This window comes from Trichechus manatus, unplaced genomic scaffold (assembly GCF_000243295.1).
Source record: "Trichechus manatus latirostris isolate Lorelei unplaced genomic scaffold, TriManLat1.0 scaffold00111, whole genome shotgun sequence".
NCBI lineage: Eukaryota > Metazoa > Chordata > Mammalia > Sirenia > Trichechidae > Trichechus > Trichechus manatus.
Window position 1 is genome coordinate 7,514,708 of NW_004444047.1, and position 21,747 is coordinate 7,536,454.

At 44.9% G+C, this 21,747-nt stretch overlaps 1 protein-coding gene across 1 annotated transcript in view; it reads left to right on the forward strand.

The window, feature by feature from the left end:
• Nucleotides 1-21,747, forward strand: part of EVC2 (EvC ciliary complex subunit 2) — a 195,952-nt gene that overhangs the window by 32,988 nt on the left and 141,217 nt on the right. Inside the window, exons 7-8 of the mRNA XM_023737957.1 lie at nt 6,222-6,356; nt 12,449-12,588. Of these exons, the coding sequence (XP_023593725.1) occupies nt 6,222-6,356; nt 12,449-12,588 (275 nt within the window). The remainder of the gene's footprint in view (nt 1-6,221; nt 6,357-12,448; nt 12,589-21,747) is intronic.

The following is a 21,747-nucleotide window of genomic DNA, read 5'->3' on the forward strand; positions in this document are numbered from 1 at the left end:
GCATCTTGGATAGGTATCTTGTCATCTTTCACGATATCAGGGAAGTTTTCTGCCAACAAATCGTCAACAATTCTCTCTGTATTTTCTGTTATCCTCCCTTGTTCTGGTACTCCAATCACTCGTAGGTTATTCCTCTTCATAGAGTCCCACATAATTCTTAGGGTTTCTTCATTTTTTAAAATCCTTTTACCTGATTTTTCCTCAAATATTTTGGTGTCAAGTGCTTTATCTTCAATCTCACTAACTCTGACTTCCATTGCCTTAGTTCTGCTCCTGTGACTTTCTCCTGAGTTGTCTAATTCTGAAATTTTATTGTTAATCTTCTGGATTTCTGATTGCTGTCTCTCTATGGATTCTTGCAGCGCAGCCTGTTAAATTTGTCACTATGCCCTTCTCTAATCTCTTTCTCTGTTGCGTGTTCTGTGTTTTGCTTAATTTCCTTCCTAGTTTCTCGAAGAGTTCTGTATATTAATCTTTTGTATTCTGCCTCCAGTAATTCCAAGAAATTTTCCTCCTCTGGAAAATTTCTAGAGTCTTTATTTTGGGAGCTTGCTGAAGCCATCATGGATTGCCTCTTTATGTGATTTGATATTGACTGTCATCTCTGAGCCATCAATAAGTTATTATATTTATTTATTTTATGTTTGCTTACTGTGTCCTAGCTTCTGGTTTTGTTCTGATATGCCCAAATAAGCTGCTTATATGAGCTAGTTTGGTTATTGGCACCTTTGAAGCTCTAATGTCCTGTCACCAGGTGGTTAGATCTGTTACTAGGTATGTGAGCTCAGGAGTCTGCCCACTCCTTTTGTATGGATTCAGCTCAGGTGCTCAGCTAGACAGCCACCAAGTGTGTGGTGTAGGCTGTCACTTACAGTACTAGACAGGCATGAGTGATTGGTGTAGGCACAGGCATCTGGCTGCAGCAGGGGACACACCCTGGGCAAGGCAGGGGGCTGAAGGCCACCCCCGAGTGTCCAGGAGGAAGGAATGTCCCTGTTCCCTAGAGTGTGTAGGTGGTGGGTTTTGCAGCAGAACTATGAGCACCTAAAGCTGTTGGCTGTAAAGACTGGGGGGCACCTCTTATTCATGGGCCCCTATTGCAGATGGCTAGTAGTGTAGGTGGAGCCACCAGTCCTCAGACCCTTGATGTGGTAGGTGAAGATCCTGCTTAATGGGCAGAGCAGCGTGTAATGTCACGAACCTGCCACTTCACAGCTGAAACAGTTGAAGTTAGAGTTCTGGTATATACCCTGTTGTACTGCGGTAATGAGGGCCTATGCTGCTGAGATGGGCCCACACAAGTCTATGCAGCGGGAAAAGCAATCAAAGTCTGTGGATCCTTATGCCTGTGCCTAGGCAAAGGAGCTGTGCCTACCCTGGATTCCTGGCTTAGAGGAGCCAGCAGTTTATTTTTTCCTCTGTTTGTTAATTTGTTCACTGTCCAAGGCAGGGAGAATGGCTCCGGGAGTGTTGACGCATTCTACTTCCGGCCCAGGGGACTTGGCAATTGCTGAAGCCGGTCTGGGACTCAGTACAGAGCAGGGAGCGGGGAGGTAAATGGGAGAGAGGTTTTTCCCCTAAGGGGGGTGTTTTTGATCTGCATGGTAGGCCATACACAAGTACTGACCTTTCACCAATCAAGGGCTGCTTCTCACTGGTTCTGGGTGGCCATGTAGATTCTCTGGCACTGGGTCTTTCCCAGTGGGGAAAACACACCTCTCGAGGACTGCCGCTTGCCTGCCTCAAAGCTCACTCCAAGCTGATCAGGCCTGAAGAGCTCAGGCTCTTGCTGGGTCAGGTCTGGCAACTCCTCACTGCTTCCGAACCGTCTCTCCCTCCCCTTGCCACTCGGTCCAGTTCCTCCATTCTGCCTTTGATGTTCAGGGCTTGCAGATTGCCATGTATAATCAATTCGCTTCTTTTTTCCACTCTTTGTTGTAAGAGGGTCCACCAGAAGTGTCTGACTACTCCGCCATCTTGGCCCAACTTCCTTGTTTGATTTCTTGACTGCTGCTTCCATGAGTGTTGACTGTAGATCCAAGTAAAATGAAATCCTTGACAACTTCAATCTTCAGTCTTTTCTCCGTTTAGCATGATGTTGCTCATTGGTCCAGGTGTGAGGATTTTTGTTTTCTTAATGTTGAGGTGTAATCCATACTGAAGGCTTTGATCTTCATCAGTAAGTGCTTCAAGTCCTCTTCACTTTCAGCAAGCAGGTTGTCATCTGCATAGCACAGTTTGTTAATGAATCTTCCTCCAATCCTGATACCACTTTCTTCTTCATATAGTCCAGCTTCTTGGTTTATTTGCTTAGCTTACAGACTGAATAAGTATGGTGAAAGGATACAACCCTGACACACACCTTTCCTGACTTTAAACTATGCAGTATCCCCTTGTTCTGTTCGAACGACTGTCTCTTGGTCTAAGTACAGGTTCCTCATGAGCACAATTAATTGTTCTGGAATTCCTGTTCTTCAAAATGTTATCCATAATTTGTTATGATCCGCACAGTAGAATGCCTTTGCGTAGTCAATAAATCACAGCTAAACATCTTTCTGGTATTCTCTGCTTTCAGCCAAGACCCATCTGACATCAGCAATGATATCCCTGGTTCCACATCCTCTTCTGAATCCTGCTTGACTTTCTGGCAGTTCCCTGTCGATGTACTGTTGCAACTGCTTTTGAATTATTTTTAGCAAAATTTTACTTGCATGTGATATTAATAATATTGTTCGATAATTTCTGCATTTTGTTGGATCACCTTTCTTTGGAACAGGCAAAAATATGGATCTCTTCTAGTCAGTTTGCCGGGTAGCTGTCTTCCATATTTCTTGGCATAGATGCGTTAGCACTTCGAGCACTGCATACATTTTTTGAAACATCTCAATTAGTATTCCTGGAGCCTTGTTTTTCACCAGTGTCTTCAGTGCAGCTTGGACGTCTTCCTTCAGTACCATCGGTTTTTGATCATATGCCACCTCCTGAAATGATTGAACATCAAGCTATTCTTTTTGGTGCAGTGACTCTGTGTATTCCTTCCATCTGCTTTTGATACTTCCTGCATGGTTTAATATTTTTCCAGTAGAATTCATGTTATCCAGAATTTGTTATGATCCACACAGTGAAATGCCTTTGCATAGTCAATAAAACACAGGTAAACATCTTTCTGGTAGTCTCTGCTTTCAGCGAAATGGGATTAGCGGTATGGATATGAGAAGGAAACACAAGAAACTTGCTTCTCTTTTTTAAACGCTTGGTTTCTCTGAAATTTTTTTTTCTGCCATGCATGTATTACTCTCCTTTTTAAAACTAATAAAATGGCTGCGTAATTGCATATTGATGGATGAAATAATTTATAGAAGCTTAAAATATTTAACCATTTTCCGTATTGTAGGCATCTAGGTTGTATTCAAATTTTGTTACTTACGTAATTCTTTGAAAAATAGCTTTATATATAAATAAATCTTTGCCCATATTTTTGGATAAAATAATGCTTGTATATAAATCTTTCTGCACATTTCTGAATTATTTCCTGAGGAGTGAGTCCTATATATGAAATCACTGGGCTAAGGGGGAGGTGCTTTCTTTTTTTTTTAATTTTATTTATTTTCTTGTCGTTGAGACTATACATAACAAAACATACACCAATTCAACATTTTCTACATGTACAATTCAGTGACATTGATTACATTCTTTGAGTTGTGCAAGCATTCTCACCTTCCTTTTCCGAGCTGTTCCTCGTGCATTAACATAAACTCACTGCCCGCTAAGGTTCCTGTTTAATTTTTCGAGTTGCTGTTGTCAATTTGATCCCAAATAGATAGTTCTTAAAAAAGCTTAATGCTCAAGGCAGACCTTTTTTACTAGTTAAGCTAAGTTATTGTTTGGTCTTAAGAATGATTCAGGGGATATTTTTGGTTTAAGGTTTGAAGATTATCTCAGGGCAGTAGTTTCAGGGGTTCATCCACCCTCCATGGCTCCAGGAAGTCTGGATTCCATGAGAATTTGAAATTCTGTTCTGCATTTTTGGGGGTGGGATGGGATTTGAACATTTTAAAGCTCTATAGATACAGACTTTTTTTTCCTTTCATTTTTGAGTATAAACAAGTTGGTTAAAGCACTCCAAAAGATAAAAAGGATTATAAAAAATGGGAGGCCATCTTACTTCATGTCTATATTCTTGGGACCCCTTATTGAATGACCACACATAGTATCTCCGTCACTGCATGTCTTAGTTACATAATGCTACTGTAACAAAAATACCATCAATGGGTGGCTTTAAAGTACAGAAATTAATTTTTTCACAGTTCAGGAGGCTAGAAGTCTGAATTCAGGATGTGGCTCTGGGGAGGAGGTCCTTCCTTGTCTATTTCAGCTTCTAGCAGTCGCCAGCAATCCTTGGTGTTCCTGAACTTGTAGATGCACTTGCCGTGTGTGTCTGTCCCCATACAGTATCTCCCCCTGTGTGTCTCTGTGTCTATTCGGCTCTTTTTACAACTCAGAAGTGATTAGGTTTAGGACCCAACCTACTTGGGCGTGAAGATAACAAAATTAACATAACGAAGAAAACCCTATTTCCAGATAGGATCCCATCCACAGATATAGGCGCCAGGACTTCAATACATGTTTTAGGGACACAATTCAGTCTTAACACTGTATCAATAGAGTCCCCTTATTTACACAGGTCACAGGGGAAGGGAGGACGGCAGTCACTTGCATTTAGAGAGCAAGTGCTGTGGGCCAGGCATTCCTCTCACCATTTCCCTTGAATTTTTTTTTTTTTAATCCTCAGAACAACCATCTGAGAGTTATTGTCTACAACAAGAGAAGGAGCAGGGGCAAAGAGAGATGAAGTGATTTTCCCAATGCCAAACCAAACCTGTTGCGTTGAGTTGATTCTGACTCATGGCGACCCCTTGTGTGCAGAGTAGAACTGCTCCATAGGGACATGGCCGATAAGTGGCAGCATTGGGCCCCACACCCAGGCCATCAGAGTCCGTGCTCTTTCTGTGCTGTTAGAGGCCCTTATTCACCAAAAGAGAGTAAGCCCAAGACCTAGTGAGTGATACATAGAGTATAATCACACAAGGGAGGAAAGAATCACTACCTGATTAGCTTCTAGTCTATGGCCTGGTATGCAGTAGACACTCAATAAATATTTGTTGAATAAATAAATAAGTCAAGCTTTGTGCTAAGCTCCTTTGTATTTATTATTTTATTTAGTATTCATGTTGTTGTTGCCCTTGAGTCGATTCCAACTCACGGTGACCCATGTGTGCAGAGCAGAACTGCTCCATAGGGTTTTCAAGGCTGTGACCTTTTGGAAGCAGCTTGCCAGGCCTTTCTTGCAAGATGCCTCTGGGTGACTTCAAACTGCCAACCTTTCAGCTGGTAGTTGAGTGCTTGTTTGCCCACCCGAGGATCTGCTTATCTTCCTGCTTTGAAGTAATTATTTTATCCCCATTTTACAGATGAGAGGCTGTGGTTCACAGAGGTTAAGTCATTTGCTCAAGGTGTCTGTGGTATCTGAAATCCAGTACTCAAACTGTTCTGCGGAGAGTTCAGTGAGCTAATCTTTGTGAAGCACTTAGCCCAGTGAGTCTCAAGGTACATGGTCCCTGGTTTGTAATGCCTACCCAGCCGTGTGCATTCTCCACTGTGCTCCCAGAGTCCACAGTGACCGTGCCTCTAATGGGAAGTGTTCGCAGGGCAGGGCAGGGCAAGGCAGGGCTGGGCAGGGCAGGGCAGGGCAGACAGTGTCCAGGGAAGGGGTCGGCGTCTTGCCAGTTCTTCCTCTGGCAAATTCTGCCCCTTTGTCTTCAAAAATTTCATGGATTCCTAGTGTTGCCTTGGGGTTGTGTATCCCATGTGGGGATTTAACATTTTAACATTTCTTGAGTGCCTGCTGTGTGCCAGGCATGGGGCTACATGTAACCTACTATGTGCAAGCCACCATGCACCAGCTCCCTGAGTGCCTGTCTTGTGTAACCCTTAAAAATGTGCTTCACGGAAGTCATGCTGTAAGGAAGCTCAAGCCCAGAGGGCTCCAGTGACTTCCTCAAGTCCTATAGCCAGTAGGTGGCGGAGCTGGGCTGCAAAACCAGGCTGGCTTTTTTGACTGCAAAGCTTGTCCTTGTTCTCCTAGAATTGTTAGTCATCTACTTGACTTGAAAGATGTAAAAATGAAACCACAAACAAATCCTTCTCTCTCGTCCCTGTAGGTTCTACCAAACCATGGTCTCCACGCAGCTGGATTTTTCATTGCCTTCATGATCTCTCTTGTGCTGACCTGGATCACACTTTTCTTCATGGTTCGATATCAATGTTTAAAGGGAAACATGCTTAGCAGACATCGGGTGAGTTTCCACACGAGTTTTCTTCCCTGAGGGTTGTTTGGTTGGTGCAGAGCTGAGATGGAAGTGTCTTCTCTAGTTCAGTAGTTCTCAGTCCTAGATCTGCATCAGGATCTCCTGCGGAGATGTTGACAAGTACTAATGTCTGGGCCCAACCTCCAGAGATTCTGATGTGATCGTCCTGGGAGGGTCCCCATCATTAGTAATTTTTAGAAGCTCCCCGGGTGATTCTAACCTGCAGCCAGCTCTGAGAGCCCCTGAAGTCTAGCTGAATCACTGAGCACCCCACCTGTGTGGTTGGCTTTGTATTTCTGCCATACCCTAATTTAAGTCTGTAGGGTAAAGGACCTTGTTTTACCCAAAGTAAGGTGGCATTTGGGGTGTCTTCGTCTGGGACTTCCAGGACACATCTAATGATTTGTGCTGGCAAGTGGAGGCTGGCCACACCAGAAATGACTCGCCTGGGAGGCAGATATCACTTAGTCTCAGGAGGCATGAATTAGCCTATCATGCAGGACTAGCTGATAAAAGCCTGGTAAAGGAAGGCTCAGAGAACTTCCTGGTTGGTGAAGGGAGGGTCATGTGCCCTCCTAGACATGGCACCTCCTCATTGGGAACCTTCCCAGACCTCACCCATGCATCTCTTCCTTATGATGATTCTGATTTATATCCTTTTAATATAGTAAAAAGGAGTCCTGATAGTGCAATGATTAAGTTCATGACTGCTAACTGGAAGGTCAGCAGCTCAAGCCCATGAGCGGCTCCTTGGGAGAAAAGACCTGGTGATCTGCTCTCGTAAAGATTATACCCTAGGAAGCCCTATGGGGCAGTTCTACTCGGTCATATATAGGGTCACTATGAGTCAGAATCGACTTGATGGCACACAACAACAACAACAACGATACTGTAATAAAACCAGTAGTTGCAAATATAACGTCTTCCGTGGGTTCTGTGAGTCATTCCAGCAAACTAAGGAACCTAAAGACAGTGTCCTCTTAACTTGTAAGGTCTGTCCTAGCCCCGGGTGGCTAGGGTTGGAGAGAGAGAGACAGAAGACCAAGAGAGAGAAAGAGAGAGTGCTATGTGGGTGGCTGGTGTCAGAAATGACGGAGAAATGTGAAAGCGGGGATATGATTGATCTCCACCTTGTGGGAACTGGCTTTATGCTGATTCTCATCCATGAAGCTATCCCCTTAAGGTCTCTTTCCACACTCTTGCTAAAAAGCCCCCAGAGACTTGCTATCATCCTCAGGATACAGCCCAGACTCTTTAGCATGGCTTACAGTCCCTCCCTACCTCCCTGTGATTTGGCTTCGGTCCACACCACTTCCCACCTCCACCTCCCGGCATGTAGAATGACTTGGCATTCCTTGAGCATGCTAAGCTTTGTGTGCTCATAAATATACACCTTTTCAACCTTCTCTTCCCCTTCAGTGAGTGTAATTATTACCCATCCTTTAAGACTCAGCTGGGGCATTGTGGACATCTTCTCTGGCCACCTCCTGGCCAGGCAAGGAGCCCTGTTTCTTGGTGCCCACACTGGCTTCTGTCTATTCCATCCAGCACTTGTAACCTGTAGAGAGCTCTGCATTCCTGTCTTAGTTTCGGTTTCCACAGAAGCAGACCCTGCGACAAGGATTCAAATTCAAGTAGTCTGTATGGGAGATAATCCCAGGAAATAACAGAAGGGGCAAGGAAGCAAGACAGGGCAGAGAAAGCAGCCAATAAAGGGAGAGTTATCATGAGGTTACCACTGTGGCACCTGAAGCTTAATTCTGCTGTGGAGCTCAACTCTGGGAGACAGTGTAGCCTCAGAGTCGTGCCACCTGAAGGCTAGGGAGCTGGGGTATCTATACAGCAGTTCCCAATAGTCATGAATTGAAGACTGCTCCTGGGTAAAGTGGGGGTGAGGAGGAAAGGTGACAGTATTTACCTGGCATGGACTCTGAAGATCAGAGAAAGCCTTCAGGGAAAGAAACACAAGCGTTGGGCAGTGGATCATGGGCTAGTGGGCACTGAAGTGGTACGGGTAATGAGATATAGGCTGGGAACCAGTGGCGTCTGCTACAGTCGGCACTGATGGGTATAGAGCCTGGAGTTTAGAAAGCACGCCATAAATGCATGAAGCAATGAATGAGCTCTTGGCCAGCCAATGGATGGGGTGGGTGATGCAGTGAATTACTTAACCCTTTCATGACCCATGGAGCATATGATATCCCACCCACTTTTTCTGCTTCTCAGGTCTCTTGGGACCTTATTTTTCCCACTAAAAGTATTTACTACCCTCCAATGGGGACTTGTGTAAAGGGAGTCTTGGTGGCTTTGTTTTGTGTGTGTGTGATATTTGGAAAACCAGAGGTTCCCCATGTAACCTATTGGAAGGTGCCCCGCAATAAACTGTGCCTCCCATGACCTGTAGGAAAGACGGGCACCCATCAATCATGGTGCCGGAGAACCCCTTGACTTTTGTGGTGACCATGTATTCCCACATAATATTTCTCAAAATGTGTGTTACCAACCAAAAATATAAACACACTCCATGACTTAGCATGCTTCCATTAATGAAAACACATGGTATTAAAAAAAAATTCAAAGTGGTAAATAATTGGGTTTTGAAAGGGTTTTAATATGGCCCTTCTAGCCATGCATGGTCTTGTGACTCCCACAGAATGATTGGGTAGGACTATGCAAGTGAGGTATTTGCAGCCCACCAGAGGGATTGGACAACCTGCTAAGAATGCAAATAAGGTGCATGGAAACTCTGGAGGGTGATACCATGCGAATAAGGTGTATGGAACCCTAATGAGGGGATTGGTCAGTTTTGCCATCCTGCTAGGCTTAAAAGAGAGCCAATCCCAGAGCAGATAGGGGACCTCAATACCATCAAGAAAGAAGAACTGAGAGTAGAGTGCTTCCTTTGGATCTGGGGTCCCTGCTCTGAGAACCTCCTAGACCCAGGAGAAAGAGAGAGAGCACTGGAAATGGTGCAAGATGGCGAGAAGCAGTGTCAGACAAATGGCAGCAGCAGAATCAGGAGACAGATGAGAGACAGTGTGGTGGGCTTCCTGGCCCATGGAGCAAGGTGAATACAGTGAATATGCTGACTCATGGAGTGAGAAAGCTGAGAGCCTTTGGGCAGAAAGCTTCCTAGTAGAGTAGGGTGCCTCTGGGCACTTATCTGCAGAGCTAAAGAGCTTTGTAACACTTGACTGAGCAGGACAGAGGCCAGACCTGAGCGGGGCCAAGGGCTGATGGCCAAGAGAGGAGGCCTGTCGTGAGGGGGCCTAGATGAGGCTGTCCTGAGGTGGCCGAGAGGAGCCTGTCCTGAGGGGGCTGAGAGGACCCTGTCCTGAGGGGGCCAAGAGGTTCCTGTCCCGAGGGGGCCGAGAAGAGCCTGTCTTGAGGGAGCTGAGATGAGCCTGTCCTGAGCGGGCCGAGAGGAGCTTGTCCTCAGGAAGCCAAGAGGAACCTGTCCTCAGGGGACCAAGGGGAACCTGTCCTCAGGGGGCTGAGAGAAGCCCTGCCTGGCCGAGAGGAACTGAGAGAGCTATCCTACACTGAGAAGGGAGAATACTTACCCACTTCCTGATTCTGATCTGGAGTTATAGCCTGTTGATCTTGATCCCAAGCTGTAACCTGTTGTTTTCCTAATAAACTCCATAACTGTGAGTATAGTCTATGAGTTCTGTGTGGCCATTGCAATGAATTATCCAGCCCAGCAGAGAAGTAGAGGGTGCCGTGGGAGGGACGGCTGGTGTCAGAATTGGTAAAAAGATTGGAGAGTGTAGGTCTGTCTGACCTCTACCTCATAGGAATCAGCCTTGGGCTGATGCTGATCTTGATTCTCTCTCCTCTCCCTCCTGAAGATAGATGAGGAGGTCCAGCACCCCTATGCCATTTTTACAGAGGGACAGAGGGAAGAAAGCAAGGTGGCAGTTCACGGAGTAAGATGAGCTCCTGAAGCTTTCCAGAAGGCATTGTTGATAGTGAGCACCCTTGGCAGGTTGATGTGTTCCTACGGGGCCCTTGGAGCCTGGGCTCTTGTGACTCTGTGTCTTCAAGTCCAGCACCTCCAAAGACGCATCTGCCATCTTCCTCCCTGTCTTTATATTGAGGAAACCAAGGCCCACGAGGTTCGACAACTTACTTAGAGTGGCCAGGCTTAGGCTGGGACATGGACTTCTCAGTCCCCTCGCTCTGGAGCACTGCAAGGCCTTCGCAGCCTAGGACGCATTGTTCATTCTGTTTCTGCTTCCTGGAGGAGAGGTTGTCATTCCAAAGAGAGGTCAGCCCACGGCCTCCTTGGCAGGCAAAAGTGAGGAGAAGAAATGGCCCGTCTAATCAGACATTCTACGGACTCTCCCCAAGCTGTTATCAATCAGAAAAGAACAGAACACACTCAGCTACTTTGATGGAGGAGCAGGATTTATTTCCTGGAGATTAAAGGCTGACCGTTAGAACCGCGGAGAGGCAAGCAAAGGGTGACTTTGATTGAAGGGCTGACAACCCCTGCAGTATTTTTTCCCCTCCATCCCAGAATGAACTCTTTTCACATTTTTCTTTATTTTCTGCCAGCATGGTGGCATCCGTAGAGACAACATGGTGTGTAAGGCAGAAGACGACAGCTTTCGGAGTTAGGCTGACTTGGAATCAGATACCAGCCTGGCTCTTTATGAACTCTGTGACCTTGCTGTTGTTGTTAGGTTCTGTTGAGTCGATTCCAACTCATTGTGACCCCATGTGACAGAGTAGAACTGTCCTATATGATTTCCTAGACTGTGATCTTTTGGGGAGCAGATTGCCAGTTCTTTCTCCCACGGAGACGCTGGGTGAGTTTGAATCGCCAACTTTTTGGTTAGCAGCCGAGCACCTAACCGTTGCACCACCAGGGCTCCTTAAAGTATGTTATTTCACCTCTTTGAACCTCAGTTTCCTTATTTGTAAAGTGGGGCAACAACACTTATCTTGTTGTTGGAACAGCTTAAGGATGTAACATAAACAAAGCACCCAGAATATTACTCAGCAAAAGGGCAGGGATTCTTAAATGTTAGCCCTGGGTATTGCCCATTTCTGCAGAATTAATAATAATTGGGAACAGAACATATATATCATCTACAGTCAGAGGGCTGGCCTTAATTACCTCTTATGTCCTTTTCATCTCAAAAGTCTACACTCTGATTTGAAGCCAGCCAGACCCTTGGTGCTGAGTTCCACCATGCTGCTTGCAGTTTCCTTTATGATACTGATGATGATAATGATGTTGTTGTTGTTGTTAGGTGCTGTCAAGTTGGTTCCGACTCATAGCGACCCTATGCACAACGGAACAAAACATTGCCCGGTCCTGCCCCATGCTCACAGTTGTTGCTATGCTTGAGCCCATTGTTGCAGCCACTGTGTCAGTCTGTCTCATTGAGGGTCTTCCTCTTTTTCACTGACCCTCTACTTTACCAAGCAAGATGTCCTTCTCCAGGGACTAGTCCCTCTTGATAACATGTCCAAAGTATGTGAGGCGAAGTCTTACCATCCTCACTTCTAACGAGTATTCTGGCTGCACTTCTTCCAAGACAGATTTGTTCATTCTTCTGGCAGTCCGTAGCATATTCAGTATTCTTTGCCAACACCATAATTCAAACGTGTCAATTCTTCTTCGGTCTCCCTTATTCTTTGTCCAGCTTTTGCATGCATATGAGGTGACTGAAAACATCATGGCTTGGATCAGGCACACGTTAGTCCTCAAGGTGACATCTTTGCTTTTTAACACTTTAAAGAGATCTCCTGCAGCCAGTTTGCTCAAATCGGGCAAATTGATTATGATGATGGTGGTGCAATGTTTGTATAGGTCTTTACAGGTTACAAAGGACTCTTCCATCCATTGCTTCATTTTAGCCACACAACACTTCTGTGCAGAGCTACAAGAGTTATGAGCCCATTTCTCTGATGAGGAAATGGAGGGTCAGGGAGGTGGCTTACCTGAGTCTACCCTGCTCACAAGTAGTGGGGCCCACCAGTCTTTCTGACTCCAGATCCCCCACCTTCCCTCGCATGGCATTCACAAGGAGGCCCACTAACTTCTTGCTTCTGGAATTCTCCTGAAGGTTCAGCACCACGAGAGCAAGCTGGAGCACTCCCAGTTCACCTCGGCCGATGGCGTGAATGAGGATCTTGCTCTCAGTGACCAGATGGTAGACATTCTGTCTTCTGAGGACCCCGGGAGCATGCTGCAAGCCTTAGAAGAGTAAGAGTTCTAAATCTCATTATACTTTCAAAGATGTGTTTTCTCTGCAGGGGAATGAGAGCAGACACTGAGTATATCTCATTTATTCATTCATCCATTAATCATTCATGGAGCACTCAGTAGTCATCATCAAACACCAGCTGTGTACTGAACACAGCTTGGCAGTTAGGAAAAGAGATGGATAAGCCATGTTATTAGTTGTTGTTAGGTGCCATGGAGTCAACTCCGAGTCATGGGACCCCATGTACAACAGAACAAAACGTTGCTCAGTCCTGTGCCATCTGCACGATCATGGGTATGCCCGAGTTCACTGTTGAGGCCAGTGTGTGTTTTGAGTGCCTTCCAATCGAGCGGGCTCATCTTCTAGCACTATCTTGTACATAGTTTGTTATGCTCCATAGAGTTTTCGTTGGCTAATTTTCAGAAATAGATCACTAGGTCTTTCTTCCTAGTCTCTCTTAATCTGGAAGCTCCACTGAAACCTGTCTACCGTGGGTGATCCTGTGGGCATTTGAAGTACCGGTGGTATAGCTTCCAACATCACAGCAATACACAAGCCTCCACAGTATGACAAAATGTAGATGTTGGTGAAGGTAAGACATAGTTCCTGCTATAAGGCAATCTGGTTTAGCGGGGAGGACAGACACATAGACAGAAGTGACCACAAAGTTTGGTGAGCACCATGCTAAAGAGAAGATTAGGGCTGGCTGAGCGTAGAAGAGGAAGTCATTAGTGCTGGAAGGGTCATAGAAGTGCTTCTCAGAGGAAGTGATATTTTAACTAGTTCTTGAAGCATGGGCAGAAGTTTTCCAAGTGGGTTAAGTGAGGAAAGGCTTTTCAGGCAGAGGGAAGAAATGGCAAGTGCAAGGATGGGAAATGAGCAGGATATGTTTGAAGTAGTAAATATGATTGATGTGTAGATTGGAGTACTGAGTGCAGAAAAGTAGGAAAAAAGGCAACTGGAGAGAGAGGTTGAGCCAGGTGATATGATGGTCTGCTGAGCTGAATTCAGTTGTGTTTATTTATTTGACAAACACTTAAACTGTCATACTCTGGTGGCTTGTGTGTTGCTGTGATGCTGGAAGCTATGACACTGGTATTTCACATACCAGCAGGGTCACCCACGGTAGACACGTTTCAGCAGAGCTTCCAGACTAAGGCAGACTAGGAAGGAAGGGCTGGTGATCTGCTTCTGAAAATTAGCCAATGAAAATCTTATGGATCACAACAGAATATTGTCTGATACAATGCTGGAATGCTCCCCTAGGTTGGAAGGCACTGAAAATACACAGTGGCTGCAACAATGGATTTAAAAATAGCAAGGATCATGAAGATGGTGTAGGACCAAGTAACATTTCATTCTGTTGTACATGGGATCCCCATGAGCTGGAACCGGCTCAATGGCAACCAACAACTAACAACAGCCACAACAGATGTGCCAGACACTGTCCTAAGAACTTTACAAACACTGACTCATGTAATTCTCTTAACAACTCTATGAAGTAGGTATTGTTGTTTTTCCACCTTATAGATGATGGTTTGAGAGAGGTTAAGTAGTTGCCCAAGGGCACACACTAGAAAATGATGTTGTTGTTAGGAGCCGTCGAGTTGGTTCCACCTCATAGCAACACTATGTACAACAGAACGTAACACTGCCTGGTCCCATCCTCACAGTTGTTGCTATGTTTGAGCCGATTGTTGCAGCCACTGCGTCAGTCCATCTTGTTTGAGGGTCTTCCTCTTTTTTGCTGACCCTGTGCTTTACCAAGCATGGTGTCCTTCTCTAGGGACTGGTACCTTCTGATTACATGTCCAAAGTAGGTGAGATGAAGCCTTGCCATCCTCACTTTTAAGGAGCACTCTGGCTGTACTTCTTCCAAGACAGATTTGTTTGTTCTTCTGGCAGTCCATGGTATATTCAGTATTCTTTGCCAACACCGTAATTCAAACGTGTCAATTCTTCTTCGGTTTTCCTTATTCATTGTCCAGCTTTTGTATGCATATGAGGTGATTGAAAATACAAGGACTAAGGTCAGGCACACATTCGTCCTCAAAGTGATATCTTTTGCAGCAGATTTGCCCAACGCATTATGTCATTTGATTTCTTGACTGCTGCTTCTCTGGGTGTTGATTGTGGATCCAAGTAAAATGAAATCCTTGACAACCTCAGTCTTTTCTCCATTTATCATGATGTTGCTTATTGGTCCAGTTGTGAGGGTTTTTGTTTTCTTTATGTTGAGATGTAATCCATACTGAAGGCTGTGGTCTTTGATCTTCATCAGCAAGTGCTTCAAGTCCTCTTCCCTTTCAGTAAGCAAGATTGAGTTTTCTGCATATTGCAGGTTGTTAATGAGTCTTCCTCCAATCCTGATGCCCTGTTCTTCTTCATATAGTCCAGCTTCTGGGATTATTTGCTGAGCATACAGATTGAATAAGTATGGTGAAAAGATACAAACCTGACCTACAACTGTCAGGAAAAGAAATGATAGGACCAGGTTTTAAGCCCAGGCAGCCTGGCTCCAGGGTCCATGCTCTTAACTGGGATGCTACATTGCCTACAGTTTCTCCTGGCCAGGCAGGAGGGCCACAGTCTACTAGCTGACCGTCACTAGATATGGCTCAGTATGGCTCATCAACTTGGCCTTTCCTTTTTTCCTTTTGACGAATAGTTACAAATAACTTCTCTGAATTTTTTTTAAGTTTCCAGTTGTCTGCTGAAATGCTCAATCTTGTCTTTTATTTCCTCAAGCATATTAAGCATAACAATTTTGGAAGTCTCTATCTGAAAACCCCATTATCTGGACCTCTGGATCTGACCTATTATCTATAGTTCCACGACTTATTAGTCAGATTTTCTTGTCTCCTCATATGCCTAGGTATTTTTGATTATGTGCCAGACATTGTACATGAAAATTGAGAAGATAATTTGAGGCCTGGGATGATGTAATCTTCCAGGAGTAATCCAACCAAGGGTTGAGATCATTCAAAACTGGACTTCATTTTCTTCAAACCCAAAAAACCAGCCTGTTGCCACTGAGTCAGTTCTGACTCACAGTGACCCTATAGGACAAAGTAGAACTGTCCCATGGGGTTTCAAAGGTTGTAATCTTTACAGAAGCAGACTGCCACATTTTTCTTGAACATTTTGGTTAGCAGCTGAGCCCTTAACCACTGTGCCAGGGCTGGCCTATTTCTGGTATACCTTTACTCCTAAGAAATGGTCCTTCAGAGTCCCAACCAAAAGCCCAGGGAAATTTCTCTTTGGCAGTCTCTGGACTCCAGGTTTTGGTCTCCTAGCTCTATCAGTCTGTCAAAAATTCTTCTCAGCTTATCAGCCTCTTCTAGAATTCGCAGATGCCCTTAGAGAAAAATAGGCCACAAATGTAGGGCTGCCCTCTGTGGGTTTCTTTCTTCTGCAGGATCTTGACCCCATAATTTTTCACTGTGTTGTTATCTCTCAGAGTGCCCAAACAGATTTTGATTTTGTTCAGCTTTTCTCATTGTTCTCAGTGAGGTAGTTGGTCCATATTTACCTAGATGATTCTTACTGGGGGCAGAACCCTCCAGGTGTCTTTGTGTAAACCATACTCTAGGTGATGAACCAGACACAGTCCCCACCATCAGAAGAAGTCTGATGAGGGAAATAGACATGGAAACAGATCAGGCTCAAAATAGCATGGAGCAACAGGGTCATCTAGTGCATTGACTAAGAGCATGGTCCCTTTAGACCAAGCTTTGCATCCAGACTCTGCCACTGTGTGGCCTTGGTTAAGTTACCTCTCCCAGCTAAGCCTAGGATTCTATAATTGTAAAATGAAGATAACTATAAACATTCCTCATAAGAATGGCATGTAAAGACCTTAGTGTGGTGTGTGGCACATATAAAGTGCTCAGTACCTGGTGGCTGGTATTATGTAAGCAGTCAGGTATATCTGGTGGTGGTTGTGTTATGTGTGAGTGCTGTGTAATGAGAGTGAGAATGGAGAGGTGGGGATATGTCATGGAGGGTTCTGGATGACAGGTTCCACAGCAGGCCCTTTAAACCTAGGGAATGGTTTTTAAATGTGGGCAGATTTGTGTTTTAAAAAACCACTCTGGATGAGAATGGATAATGGCTTGGAGGAGAGAGATGGAGGCAGGGAGACTTTTGTAGGAAGTGTTGATGGGTGACAAAGGGTAGGAGCAATAGGCTTAGGGAGGAGGGGGTTAAGCAGGAAGAGCCTATGCAACTTGTAACTGCTTGTGATATGACTGTGTGTGGATGTGGATGGGCACGTAGCTTGGGCATTGAAGGGAAGGGAAACTTCTCGGGTGAATCCCCAGGTTTCTGTTTTGTTTGTTAATTTGCTTGTGTTTGACTGGGGGAGGAAGGAGAATCCCACACTTCAGGCTGCTCAGCAGAAATGTCCAGAGAGAAGAGGAATGAGAGGGTCTACCTTCACCGGAGCAGCTGGACACTGAATCTGGGCAAAGATCTTTGAAAGATCTGTTGAAACCAAATAGTTCAAGCATTGGAACAATCCTTATTTGTGTCGAGTTTTATCTGATTTGATCTTTCCTTTCTTTGCTTTCTTGTTAGACTGATGATTATTAGGGGGCACATGATTATGAGGTGGCACCTGAGGACCCTCAACCTGGATGCTGTTTATAGGAATCTTACTGATTCTAGATTCAAGGTGCATAGCTTCACCTGCTTGCTGCCCGTAGGGCATAATTTCTATAGATTCAGTTATCACAATGATGATAAAACTGTGAAACCTTAATTTTTATATAGTACCTTATATTTGTGTCCAAAAATAAAAACAAAACAAAACCAGATCTGTTGCCATCAAGTCGATTCTGACTCATAGCGACCCTAAAGGACAGAGTAAAATGCCCCCTAGGGTTTCCAAGGAGCGCCTGGTGGATTCCAGCTGCTGACCTTTTTGGTTTGGTTAGCAGCTGAGCTCTTAACCACTGCACCACCAGGGCTCCTTATATTTGTGTAGCAATGAAAAATTTGCTGTCTGTTTCATACATCTTATTTAATTTGGTCCTCATAGTTACACCTTTGGAGCCGTCTTTGGTGGCACAGTGTTTAAGTGCTCGGCTGCTAACCAAAACGTTGTTGGTTTGAACCCACCAGCCGCTCTTCAGGAGAAAGACCTGGCAATCTGCTCCATAAAGATTACAGCCTAGGAAGCCCTCTGGGGCAGTTCTTCTCTGTTACTTTGTCCTATAGGGTCACTATGAGTTGGAATTGACCGGACGGCCAGAACAACAACAGTAACCCCCTCTCGTAGGGTGGATGATTTTCAGTGTCTGATCCTTAGGCAGGTTAAGAGGTTTACCCAGGGCCACCCATCTACTGAGTGACAGAACAGGACTTGAGCTTTCTAATATTTAATCCTGGACAAATTATATTTCACAAAAATTATCTGAGCCTCACTTTCCCCATCTCTCCAGTGAGGAAACCATAACCTACCTCCTTGGGAGACTAATGGTATGAAAGAGATGCGTACATGTAAAGAGTCCTGACTGCCCATTGTTGCCCCTGAGCCTGGGTCTGCTTTAAAGGGGAGATTGTTGTTGGTAGTTGCCCTGAGTTGGCTTCAACTCATAGCGACCTTATATATAACAGGACAAAACATTGCGTGGTCCTGTGCCGTCTTCATGATCATCACTGTGTTTGAGTCTATCGTTTCGGCCAGTGTGTCAAACCATCTCATTGAAGGTTTCCCTCAATGTCACTGCCCCTCTGCTTTACCAGCCATGGTGTCCTTTTCTAGTGATTGGTCTTTCCCGATGACGTGTCCGAAGTAAACGAGCTAAAGTCTAGCCATCCTCATGTCTAGGGAGCAATCTGGGTGTATTTCTTCTGAGACTGACACCCTTATGGTTAGCAAAGCGGAGACCGTTGTTGTTAGGTGCCATTGAGTTGGCTTGACTCCTAGTGACCTTATGTACAACAGAAGGAAATGTTGCCTGGTCTTGCACCATCCTCACAATCGTTGCTCTGTTGGAGCCCATTGTTACAGCCACTGTGTTAGTCTGTCTCTTGGAGATTGGCAGATGCTAAAGAGCGTGTTCATGATGATGGATTAGCACATCCTTCAGTCTTCCTCAAGGACACAGAAAACAGCACTGAAAATGGAGGAGCTTGGAAGCAAAATCGAGCATCTGTCTGATTTTGTCTCCCTGGAAGGAACCTGGAAACAATATACTGTGGTTTATAGAGATGGGTCCTGGACAGAACCTGAAGCGAACAACTCTGCCTTTTCTTTTTTCCAATGACTACTTATTGGCCGGAGGGAAATGCTCTGTTGTGTCTGACTTGGACCACTTTGTGAGCTGAATAGACGTTCAAGTGGAGAGGGATCTTCATCTTGCTCAGAAGTGTATTCCTTCGTAGCCAACTTTCTCCGTGAAGTGCCCAGCCTCCAGCTTCCCAAGCATAGGCCCACTTTGCACAGAGGTGGGCGTCAGGCCTTGTTCATCGACTTCTGAGTGGTAGGCTGTCTGGCTTGGCTAATGAAGCTTTGTGCAGCCTCTCAGATATGGTCGTTCATTTTAGCTTAATTCCTGAATCAGAATGCCAAGTGTGATCAATTAAAATTTGCCACGCAGTGCCCGAGAGGGAGGAGGGAGGGGTGGAAGAAGGAGGGAGAAGAGAGGGTGGTTACGGAAACGTTCAAGAGTGTCACGTGTTCTATTAAGTGGTATGAGCAGGTGATTATCACAGTATTTCCTGACTGAAAGTCAGTTTCCTTCCAAAGCAGGAGCAGGAAAAGTCAAGGGAAGTGATGTGGTGTGTGTGCTCAGCACCTGGGTATTTAATTAGCAAGTGGCTAGTACTCTGTACCCTTTTGACCAGAGTAATTAATACTTTAAATATGAAAGTATTAGTCTCCCTGTCTTGGTTTTTGATTCAAAGTGTGATGGATTATAAGAAGCCCAGTGTCAGGGTTCTCTACAGAAACAGGACCAGTAAGAGATATGTGTGTGTCTGTACGTGTGTGTGTATGTGCATGTGTGTGTGCATGTGTGTATGTGTGTGCATGTGTGTGCATGTGTGCATTGTGTGTATGTGTGTGCATATGTGCATGTGTGTGCACGTGTGCGTGTGTGTGTGTATGTGTACGTGCGTGTATGTGTGTATGTATGTGCATGTGTGTGTGCATGTGTGTGTGTGTATGTGTGCGTGTATAAAACCAAACCCATTGCCGTCAAATCGATGCCCACTCATAGCAACCCTATAGGACAGAGTAAAATGGCCCCATAGGGTTTCCAAGGAACAGCTGGTGGATTCAAACTGCTGATCTTTTGATTAGCAGCCAAGGTCTTAACCATTGCACCATCAGGGCTCCAAAGTATATCCAAAAACACCCCAAAAACAAAAAACCTGTTGCTGTTGAGTCGATTCCAACTCATAGCTATCCTATAGGATAGAGGAGAACTGCCCTATAGGGTTTCCAAGGAGTACCTGGTGGATTCCAACTGCCAACCTTTTGGTTAGCAGCTGTAGCTCTTAACCACTGTGCCACCAGGGTTTCCGCTATACACACACACACACAAACACACACACACACGTTGTTGTTAGATGCCATTGAGTCGGTTCTGTCTCTTAGTGACCGTATGTTCAACAGAATGAAACACTGCCCAGTCCTGTGCCATCCTCACAATCGTTGCTGTGTTTGAGCCCATTGTTGCTGTCACTGTGTCAGTCTGTCTCGTTGAGGGTCTTCATCTTTTTTGCTGACCCTCTGCTTTACCAAGCATGATGTCCTTCTCCAGGGACTGGTCTCCCCTGGTAACATATATATATACACACACACATGCCAGATGTTGTTGTTAGGAGCCGTCTAGTTGGTTCTAACTCATAGTGATCCAATAGGACAGAGTAGAGCTGGCCCATAGGATTTTCTAGGCTGGAATCTTTATAGGAGCAGATTGCCAGGTCTTTTCTCTGAGGACCCACTGGTGGGTTCAAACCTCTGATCTTTCAGTTAGCAACTGAGTGCTTAACCATTGTGCCACTTCCAACATACGCCATTGTTGTTGTTGTTAGTTGCTGTCAAGTTGATTCTGACTCATGGTGACCCCATGTGTGCAGAGTAGAACTGCTCCATCGGGATTTCAAGGCTGCAACCTTTCAGAAACAGATTGCCAGGCCTGTCTTCTGAGGTGCCTCTGGGTGGGTTCGAACCACCAACCTTTGGACTATTAGTCAAATGTTTAACTGTTTGTGCCACCCAGGGACTCTTCATATCCCTTAGGTGACTTGATTATATATAATCAAGAGTTTAATTTCTAGCTCCATCATTTATGAGAGAAAGAGATAGATTTACTTCAAGGAATTGTCTCACACAATTGTGGGGAGTAGGAAGTTCAAAATCCGTTGGTCAAGTGACAGGGAAGAGAGGAAGAGTTCTGGCAAGACGTCTATTTATAGTCTGGAGATAAAATGCTCCCCAGGGAAAACTCCCTTTTTGCTCTTGAGGCCTCCAGCTGATTGGATGAAGCCCACCCACATTTTTGAGGGTGATCTGCTTTACTTAAAGTTAACCGATTTCAAAGGGTGGCTCAAAAAGACAAAGTAAAGTATTATAATGAAATGTGCCAAGGGCTGGAGATAGAAAACCAAAAGGGAAGAACATGCTTGGCATTTCTCAAACTGAAAGAACTGAAGAAAAAATTCAAGCCTCGCAGCAAGCATCAAAAGGAGATGGAAGGAATACACAGAGTCATTATACAAAAAAGAATTGGTCAACATTCAACCATTTTAGGAGGTAGCATATGATCAGGAACTGATGGTACTGAAGGAAGAAGTCCAAGCTGCATTGAAGGCATTGGCCAAAAACAAGGTTCCAGGAATTGACGGAATATCAACTGAGATGTTTCAGCAAATGGATGCAGTTCTGAAAGTGTTCACTCGTCTATGCCAAGAAATTCGGAAGACAGCTGCCTGGCCAACCGACTGAAAGAGATCCATATTTATGCCTATTCCCAAGAAAGGTGATCCAACCAAATGCAGAAATTATCGAACAATGTCATTAATATCACATGCAAGTAAAATTTTGCTGAAGATCATTCAAAAGCGGCTGTAGCAATGTATCAACAGGGAACTGCCAGAAATTCAGGTCGGATTCAGAAGAGGACGTGGAATGAGGGATATCATTG